This window comes from Rhincodon typus, chromosome 40 (genome assembly GCF_021869965.1).
Source record: "Rhincodon typus isolate 14 chromosome 40, sRhiTyp1.1, whole genome shotgun sequence".
NCBI lineage: Eukaryota > Metazoa > Chordata > Chondrichthyes > Orectolobiformes > Rhincodontidae > Rhincodon > Rhincodon typus.
Window position 1 is genome coordinate 1,391,142 of NC_063371.1, and position 10,234 is coordinate 1,401,375.

Below are 10,234 nucleotides of genomic sequence, written 5' to 3' on the forward strand. Positions count from 1 at the left end.
CACACACACACACACACACACACACACACACTGGTTAGACGGGGGCACCCCCTCTCCTGGCACAGTGGGGGGCACCACGGTGTACCTTGACGATGAGCCTCCTCCGGGTGACCCTGGTGGTGACTATCTCCTCGTCGTCAGAGCCGCTCTCCCTCTCACCGAGCTCCTCGTCCAGCTGCTGGTGGACACATTTCAGCACAAATTGCAGGGCGTTCGCCGAGATTTGCAGGACATTCCGGCAGCTGACAGCGAAGAAGCCGAGCAGCACCAGGCCGACGAGGAACTCGCTGAACAGAGTGAGCATTGTCTCCTGCTCGGCATGGCCGTGTGAGAGGGGCACACGCGCAGACCCCTACTGCACATAAAGGGCGAATCCCGAGCTCCCCTTGCTTGTTGGCCGGGAGCCCTGCTAACTCTAACATTCCTGTCAGCACACAGGATATGCCAGAGCAGGAGCTGACAGCTCGCAGCAACTGGCACACAAGGCTCACTCCCTCCCCAGAAAGCGACCAGCACAGCCCGACTCGCTCGCTCGCACTGAAAGGAACACGCAGTACGCAACACCCAGCCTGAAGGTTTGAAACTGTCACTCCAACCCCTCCCCACTTCCCCACTCGCCAACCCCCCTCCTCCATTTATGCATTCGCACCTCCCCCCCGCCACCTCCTGTCTTTTCACAGGACTGCAAAGGGGCTGAGCAAGGGAGGGCCCCCTCAGCGTTATCCCCCGGGTGGGGGATGGCAGGCCAGCCGGCGGGGCGGGTGCAGGTGGCGGGGTGTTAGAGACAGGGGCTGGACCTGGGCAGGGAGGGGGAGCGAGATATAGCTGTCAGGGCCGACTGTAAAAGGGGACGCAGGCAACTGGGTTCAACCTGGAGCACCATTTACTCACACACTTACACACACACAGACTCACTCACACACACACACACACACACTCACACACAGATACACACACACACACAGGCACACAGACAGGCATACTCACACACAAATAGACAAAGACAAAAACAGAGTCGCACACACACAAAGAAAGGCACATACACACACACACAAAGTCACACCCAAAACACTCCATTCTTGCAGATCTTGTGTGGCACTGTTCAGTGTTATTTGGAGTATTATTCTACTTTAACAAGCAGCGTGTGATGATGCCGGGGAACAAGGGACAGTGGGCGGCGGGGGGGAGGGTGTGGATCTGGAATATATTGCGATATCCCTCAGGGTGGCACGGAGGAGTAAAGACTGATTGGAGGCTTTGGGGGGTTAGAGAGGTGGCGATGTGTGCGACAGTCTGATACACACACGCACTGACGGAGAATCCTGATTCGTGGTTAATCCCAGCTTCACCAACTGGTGGTAACCACCTGCCAGTGGCGAGCCTGCAGTGCCCATTCTGTCCAGGAAGGAACGTGGTGATTGAATCGCCCGAGGCTCATCCACTGGCACTCACAAAAACAACGCTGTCACCAGGCTTACCCCTTCCTTGGCAATTTTCTAAAGACGGGGAAAGGGGTCGGGAGGGTCAGGGCATTGCCTGCATGGTGTGACAATCAAGAAGGAGGCCTCCAGTGGAGCTGAGATACAGACGGAGTGCAGCTTTCTCACTGTGAGGGGAGATCCAGTGGAGACACAGTTGGGAACATGCAAGTTGAACCTATTAACCTCATTCGATCACCCCACACCTGGTGTTGGTCAGTGTCTCCCAGTTACACATCTACGGTGCTGCCAACATGTTTTGCTGAGAGCGTGCGTGGTCTCAAGAGAGCTCGAAGCAGAGAGGGTGAGGCTGGGGCGTTATGCCTGGACAGATACACAATAGCAAGAACACGCTCCCCTGATGGAAAGTGGGTCGGGGTAGCAGATCCTATCAGAAACACAGCCAGTGACAGACATAAGCTCTGCACTCAGCTTCCCGATCAGTGGTATTTATAAAGAGCGAAAGATTTTTTTTTGGTGAAACCAAAATATCTGAGTGCTATTAATGGGTCTGTCCTCATCAGCATCAAAGTGTTGCTCAGTGCGACCTGACAGAGGCTGAAATTAACTTCGTTGCTCTTGGCTGAAGCAATGTGTGCAAACAGCTGGAGGTTTGTCCAGGGTCGGGGGAGGGCCCTGTGGAGACGCTGACTGCCAAAGGAGTGGACAGGCAGGATGAGAGGGTGGCCGGGCAGGAAGGCCATGCAGACTGGCACACTCTGAAGATGGCAGTGGCGCCACACTGTGCCCAAGCCTGCATGTGGAGGTGGAGCTGTCTCCCAGAGACAAGGCACTGGGGTACTACTCTGTATCTAACCCTGACCTGCACCGTGAGACAGCCTGAGGCTGGGGTTCGGGATCAGATCATACAAACTGGGTCAGGGACAGGGACAGGGACAGGGTCAGGGTTGAGGTCAGGGTCAGGGACAGGGACAGCGTCAGGGTCAGGGATGGGGACGGGGACAGGGTCAGGGTCAAGTTCAGGGTCAGGGACAGGAACAGGGTTGAGGACAGGGTCAGGGTCAGGGACAGGGTTGAGGTCAGGGACAGGGTCAGGGTTGAGGACAGGGACGGGATCAGGGCTGAGGACAGGAACAGGGACGAGGACAGGGACAGGGACAGTGACAGGGTCAGGGTCAGGGTCAGGAACAGGGACAGGGACAGGGACAGGGCCAGGGACAGGGACAGGGACAGGGCCAGGGACAGGGACAGGGACAGGGTCAGGGACAGGGACAGGGACAGGGTTGAGGTCAGGGACAGGGAAAGGGACAGGGACAGGGTCAGAGACAGGGTTGAGGTCAGGGACAGGGACAGGGTTGAGGACAGGGACAGTGACAGTGACAGGGTCAGGGTTGAGGACAGGGACAGGAACAGGAACAGGGTCAGGGACAGGGACAGGGTTGAGGACAGGGTCAGGGACAGGGTTGAGGTCAGAGTCAGGGACAGGGTTGAGGTCAGGGTCAGGGACAGGGTCAAATTCAGGGTCAGGGACAGGGTCAAATTCAGGGTCAGGGACAGGAACAGGGTTGAGGACAGGGACAGGGTCGAGGACAGGGACAGGGTCAGGGACAGGGACAGGGTCAGGGACAGGGACAGTGTCGGGCACAGGGACGGGGAGGGGGACAGGGACGGGATCAGGGTTGAGGACAGGAACAGGGACGAGGACAGGGATAGTAACAGGGTCAGGGTCAGGGACAGGGACAGGGACAGGGATAGAGTCAGGGTCAAGGTCAGGGTTGAGGACAGGGACAGGGACAGGGTCAGGGTCAGGGCTGAGGACAGGGGTAGTGACAGGGACAGGACCAGGGACAGAGACAGGGTCAGGGTCAGGGTCAGGGTCAGGGACAGGGACAGGGACAGGGTTGGGGTTGAGGACAGGGACAGTGACAGGGACAGTGACGGGGACGGGGACAGGGACGGGGACGGGGACAGGGACAGGGACAGGGTTCAGGACAGAGTCAGGGTTGAGGTCAGGGACAGTGACAGGGACAGTGACAGGGACAGGGACAGGGTCGGGGACAGGGATGGGGCTGGGGACAGGGACAGTGACGGGGACGGGGATAGTGACAGGGACAGGGTCAGGGTCAGGGTTGAGGTCAGGGACAGGGACGGGGACGGGGTCGGGGACAGGGTTGCGGACAGGGACGGGGACAGGGACAGGGTCAGGGAGGGGGATGGGGACAGGGACGGGGCAGGGGCAGGGTCAGGGTCAGGTTCAAGGACAGGGACGACAAGGTCAGGGTCAGGGACAGGGACAGGGACAGAATCAGGGACAGGGACAGAATCAGGGACAGGGTCAGAGTCAGGGTTGAGGACAGGGTCAGGGACAGAGACAGGCTCAGTGTCGGGGACAGAGACAGGGACAGGGTTGGGGTTGAGGACGGGGACAGGAACAGGGACAGGGTCAGGGTTCGGGACAGGGTCAGGGTCAGGATCAGGGTCAGGGTTGAGGTCAGGAACGGTGACAGGAACGGTGACAGGGACAGGGACAGGGACAGGGACAGGGTCAGGGACAGGGTCGGGGTTGAGGACAGGGACAGGTTCGGGGACAGGGACAGGGCTGAGGACAGGGACAGTGACAGGGACAGTGACGGGGCAGGGACGTGGACGGGGATAGTAACAGGGACAGGGTCAGGGTCAGGGTCAGGGTTGAGGTCAGGGTCAGGGTCAGGTTCAGAGACGGGGACAGGGACAGGGACGACGAGGACAGGGTCAGGGTCAGGGACAGGGACAGAATCAGGGACAGGGACAGAATCAGGGACAGGGATGGGGACAGGGATGAGGACAGGGACAGGGTTAGGGACAGGGTTGGGGACAGGGACGAGGACAGGGTTTTTCTCTCTCCCTCTGGAGCAACCTGAGCCCAGCATTGCAATAACAACGATATTGTTGGCCTCCCCAGCATCAGAACGGGGACCCCACAGCCCACCCCTTGGGCAGGCTGAGATGGGTCTGAGGGAACACTGTCGGGTGGGGGGGAGGTGGGAAGGGGGTTAGCTGCTTTGGAAACCCCAGAAACAGACACCTTGCTTTTCCCCCACTGCCCCATAGCGTCCCACGTCGAAGGATTGGGAGCATTTCGGCCTGTTCCTCCCACCTTCCCCTGAAGAGCTGCTCACTCTCCTTCAGTCCAGGTCACAGGGACATGCTGTGACTTCCCATTTGGAACAGCTCTCGGGGAGAGTGGCTCAGCCTTTCAGGTTAGGGTTATATATGGAAACAGTGTTCCAGTGAGGCAGGGAGCGGATGAAGACAGGCAGAGAGAGAGGGAGAGGCAGAGCACATGTTTCTGTCTGTCACTAAGCTTTCGCACTGTGGTGTAGTGAAAGCAGCTCCTGATTTGGCCGGGTTCATGGGCCCTAACTTTAACTCTCTGTCTATTCGTGGCGCGGCTCGAGCTAACAGTTTGCAGAATAAATGGGAGACAGCACGGTGCAGATGGACAGCCTCTGCTGTGAGCTGTGTGTCTCACAGTCATGAGGAGCCAGCAGAATCAGACACAGCGACACGCACACGCACACTGTCTCAACACACACATGCACACGCAGTCACACACAGTCACAAACACACTCACACACACACACACACAGTCACAAACACACTCACACACACACACACACACACACAGTCACAAACACACTCACACACACACACACACACACACACACACTCTCTCACGCGCACACTCTTTCACACACACTCACACACGCATGCACACACACGCACTTGCTCACACGCCACTCACACACACACACACACACTCGCTCACACACACAATCTCACACACACGTGCACTCTCGCACACACCGGGAGCGTTTGCAAATATCTCCCTTCGACATTGTCTGGCGTGGTCCCCCTCCACCCCGTTAAACGTCTGCCTGTTCAGTATCGGAGCTGCCTCCATGTTGTACCCTCTCGATGTATCGAGGGTGGCTGCACAGAAGCTGCTATCAGGGCCCTGAGAGTGGGATAAAACCACCCTACCTGCATTTAATTCTCCTGGGGACACTGATGGTCAGGAAATGAATGCAGGACACCACTGGCCCCAGCCGTCAATACGGCTCTCGTGTCTGCAGGTGAATGTTTGCCCATTCACGGGGCTGGTAACCGGCTATTCGACTACGGGGTGCAGCTCCTGCTTGCCAGCTGCCCCCAGGATCAGGAGCTCTGGGTGGTGAATGCTCAGCTTTGAGGACAGGCTAGCCCCTGTCAATTGGTTCAGCCACTTTTAGAATACTGCATTCAGTTCTGGCCTCCATGCAACAGGAAGGATGTTGTGAAACTCGAAAGGGTTCAGAAAAGATTTACAAGGCTGTTGCCAGGGTAGGAGGGTTTGAGCTATAGGGAGAGGCTAAATAGACTGGGGCTATTTTCCCTGGACTGTTGGAGGCTGAGGGGTGACCTTAGTGGTTTATAAAATCATGAGGGGCATGGATAAGGTGAATAGTCAAGGTCTTTCTCCCCCAGGGTCGGGCAGTCCAAAACTAGAGGGCCATAGGTTTAAGGGGAGAGGGGAAAGATTTAAGAGGGACCCTGAGGGACAACTTTTTCACGCAGAGGGTGGTGTGTATGTGGAATGAGCTGCCAGAGGAAGTGGTGGAGGCTGGTAAAATTACAACATTTAATAGACATCTGGATGGGAATATGAATAGGAAGGGTTTAGAGGGATATGGGCCATATACTGGCAAAAGGGACTAGATTAATTATGGGTTATTTGGCCAGCATGGACGTGTTGGGCCGAAGGGACTGTTTTCATGCTCTATGGCTCTATCACTCAGGGACAACACCAAGGTGTGGGTTGGGGCTGGCTCTGCCGAGTGACCTGAAGAGTTTCTGGGGGTTGGCGACGACTCCTCTGTTCCCTCGTTCCCCTCACCCTCCTCAGGACAGAGACAGAGTAAGAGTTCGGCCCTCACCTCCTCACTGGAGCCCACCATTTCCTCCTCCTCCAGGGTGATCCAGCTGCTCCTGGGATCCGAGCCATGGGCCAACGTGGCTAACCCTCGTGCGGAGGGCCAGAGGGGCTCCTCGGGCTGTGAGTGACTCAGCGACTCGAGCCGTGCTGTGTCCTGTACAGGCTGAATCAGCTTCTCCTGGGTCACCCTCAGCCTGGCCGAGCCCTGCTTCTCGGCCCACTCCTTCCTCGGTTTCCAGGCCTCATCCAGGGGTGGACCGCCCTCAGGGAGTGTCCCGCTCTGCCCCCGGACCGTTAGGGATGAGGCTTGGGAGCTGCGGGCAGAAGAAAACCCATCAGGACCCAAGTGAGGGGAAGCTCTGGCCTTGCACAGGGAGATTGTGTCACCGGGGTGGGGGTGGGGGGAAGGGGTGAGTGTCGGCGGGTGCTCGAGCTGAACAGAGGGCCGGCTCAGGAATAGGAGGGACACTTGGCTTTTCCTGGCCCGCACACTGCGTCTTCAGCTCAGCCGAGCAATGTGTGATGTTTCAGTGCTAACTACCCCCTGCTGACAACTTGGGCGGGGGGAGACGCTGAAGTGCCTGCACTGGGAGCTCAGCGGAGCCTGGCTAACTAGGCCTGAGGCTCAGTTCCCTTCGCAAGCATTGAAAATCTGAGATTTAAGGGGAGCCGACGGCCTTGTGGTCCTCGTCGCCGGTTAATCCAGGGACCCAGGCGATGTTCTGGGGGGAACCCAGGCTCGAATCCTGCCATGGCAGAGAGTGGGATTTGGAGGCAATAAAAATCTGGGTTTAACAATGACTGTGAGTCCGTTGTCGATTGGCGGGAAAAAAAACCCATCTAGTTCACTCATGTCCCTGAGGGAAGGAGTGTTGGGGTGGGGTATCCTTACCTGGCCTGGCCTACAAGTGACTCCAGACCCACAGCCACGGGGTCGACTCTCCAATTGCCCTCTGCAATGGGCAATAAATGCCAGCTGAGGGCAGCAGAGCCCTCACCCCGTGAATGGATAAAAAATAATTACGACGATATGCTCGGCGACCACGAACACGAGAGAAATCTCCGTGTGTGGCTCCCTCAAGCCCTCGAGAGGGAGAGAACCGACACCCTTACCCCAGGCTCCGGCCCTCCAGGTCCAATGCCATGCGGTTGAATGCCAGCTGCCCTCTGAAACGCCCCTGCAAGGCGCTCAGGGGCAATTATGGACGGGGCAACGGTTGCCTGGGGACGTTCCCACGAGAGGGAGCCTAGTATGGGGTTGGGGGAGGTGGGGAGCGGGGGGGGGGAGGGGCGGTGGCGCGATGGCCTTGTGGTATTACCGCTGCATTCGAAACCGTGGTAATGTTCTGGGGACAGAGATAGACAGTGAATTTATGAAGTTAAAAAAAAACGTGGAATTTGATGACCATGGAACTGACCGTCAGGAAGTTGGTCTGGTCAACATTATGCCCACGGTGCCTCTGAACTGCCCCTACCGTGGGTAATCAGGAACGGGGGGGCCTGGCCCCATCTCTATGAATTAAGGGAGGAGTAACAATCAGCTCCTGGTGCCCCCAGCCCCCATGACCAGAGAAAGCTGGCATTTACCTGGCAGTCCCCTGCTCCAACCACCTCAGGTCTTCTCCGGCCTCTCCCCTTGCGGTTCCTGACCCCGTCTGTCCCTCGCTGGCCTTTGGTTGGCCCGCGGCGACTGAAGTGCCATTCTCGGCGCTGAGAGGGCGTGCGGGCAAGGTCGCATGGCCCTCTTCTGTCGCCAGAGCCCGGTCCTCCAGCTCCTGGTTGAATATCTCGATCAGGCCGTTGACGGCGTCGGCGTCCAGGGGGTCGTCGGTGAAGGGAGGGGGCCCCTCGGCCAGGTAGGGGTCCTCGGCTCGGTTGCAGTCCAGGGAGGAGTCTTCCGCCACGACCAGGGGGGGCCTGTGATCCGACGTCCAAGGCGGGTGGGGGGGCACGTCAGAAAGCTCCAGCAGGGGCTCGGCACCGGGTGGCACCACAGCGGCAATGCCGTCCAGGCTGGTGACGTCGTTCCAGAAGTGGTCGGCCTGGACCGGGCTTGGCATCGTGTAGCGGAGCGAAGTCGGCGACAGCATCTCGTCATGCACCGAGGTGAAACCTGAACAGGCAGACAACAACGGTACCATTGCAGAAGCTGTAACCGGCTACAGGTGAACGCACACGGGGTTGGGGGGATAAGGGGGGGAGGGCGGGTTTGCAGGATCAACCCCGCCCACCAAACGGCCTCCGCGGGAACAAAGAGATGACGGACGGGGCCTGAGGGCCGGCATTCCCGTTCACGGACGGCGTCGCGGGGCAACCGAACACGTGGCCCCTCCCGGGGGAGGTGGGGTGGGGGGGTGCCTTTCTCTGTTTTACGGAACCTCAGGAACTCGTCCCCGTGACAGAGCCTCAGCCCCTTGAGAATCGATGCAAAGGCTGGGGCGTGACTTGATGGAGGTTTACAAAGTCATGAGGGGCACGGACAAGGGTGAATGGTCAAGGTCTTTTTCCCTAAGGTCGGGGAGGGGGGTTTCCGAAACTAAAGGGCACAGGTTGAAGCTGAGAGCAATTTAAAAGGGACTTGAGGGGCTACTTTGTCACACAGAGGGTGATTCGTGTGTGGAATAGAGGAGGTAGTGGATGTGGATACAGTTACAATGTTTAAAAGACATTTGGCTCAGCACACGAACAGGAAAGGTTGGGTGGGATTTGGGCCAACGTGAGACTAGTTTAGTTCAGGAACATGGTCAGTGTAGGCTGTTTGGACTGAGGGGACTGTTTCTGTGCTGTGTGACTCTGTAACGCAGAAGGAAACTTGCAAAATGGGCACATAATTAGCAAATTGAGTATCAATGTGGCTCATGTACTTTGTGTAAAAAAATTGCCTGTAAAATAAGAACATAAGTGGGGTGGGGGAGCGAAGGAGCCTGACGTATTCGAAAACTGTAAAGCACAACAGGGAGAAGGTTAATAAAACTGTGGAATGACAAACCAAACAGTGTGGGTTACTTTTTGAGGGTGATGTGCGAGATTGGGACATTGTGGGAAATTTGTATCGAGGTTGATCAGACCGCAGCGTTGTGTGTTATTCTGATCACTCTTTAATAGAAAGGGATCGAGAGAGACACTGGAGACGGTGCAGAGATTTGTAAAGGAATGGGTGGGTCCCGGATATCAGGGAAGGTTGGACAGACTGGGTACTTTCCCTCTTGAGAAACAAAGGCTTAAGGGGGTAAGCGAACAGAGGTCTGACAAATTCCTGCAGGGTTTTGGTGTAGTGGGGACAGAGGGAACACCCTATTGCATTAGAGTAACACACAATAAGTAGAAGCTGGACAGTTGCAATGTCCATTCTGCATGCAGGAACCTGGCCTTCCTTTTCTAACACAGGCTGTCTCGCTCTCCCTGGGTTGGCTTTTTGAGCCTGTACCACACCGAGCTTGAAATACAGTTAAGGACCCAACAGGCAATGCTATTTGTCACCCAATGCCATGGTCTATTTTGGAAGGTGGCAGCGAGAGTGGTTTACAGTTCCTTTTGAACATGCCTTGCACTGGAATTGGCAACACACATGAAGTGACGTCTGAAGGAAAGTTTTGGGAATGACAGCAGCTAATAATACAGGGAGGAATTAGTGAAGGTCAGAGTCTGAGCTACAGGTTCGGGGGAATGAACACCCGGGTCTGCCAGCGCACACGCTGCTGTGATCATTAAACTGGACCGTCAGAGCCATAAAAACAGCAATGCTCAACAAACCACCATGATACAGTCGGGACACACACAGACACGCACACGCTCACACACACACAGACACGCACACGCTCACACACACACAGACACGCAC

At 57.0% G+C, this 10,234-nt stretch overlaps 1 protein-coding gene across 1 annotated transcript in view; it reads right to left on the reverse strand.

Moving 5' to 3' along the window:
* Nucleotides 1–10,234, reverse strand: part of LOC125487352 (ankyrin-1-like) — a 20,344-nt gene that overhangs the window by 2,413 nt on the left and 7,697 nt on the right. The window contains exons 3-4 of the mRNA XM_048618660.1: nucleotides 7,981–8,506; nucleotides 6,395–6,707 (exon numbers count right to left, since the gene is read on the reverse strand). Of these exons, the coding sequence (XP_048474617.1) occupies nucleotides 6,395–6,707; nucleotides 7,981–8,506 (839 nt within the window). The remainder of the gene's footprint in view (nucleotides 1–6,394; nucleotides 6,708–7,980; nucleotides 8,507–10,234) is intronic.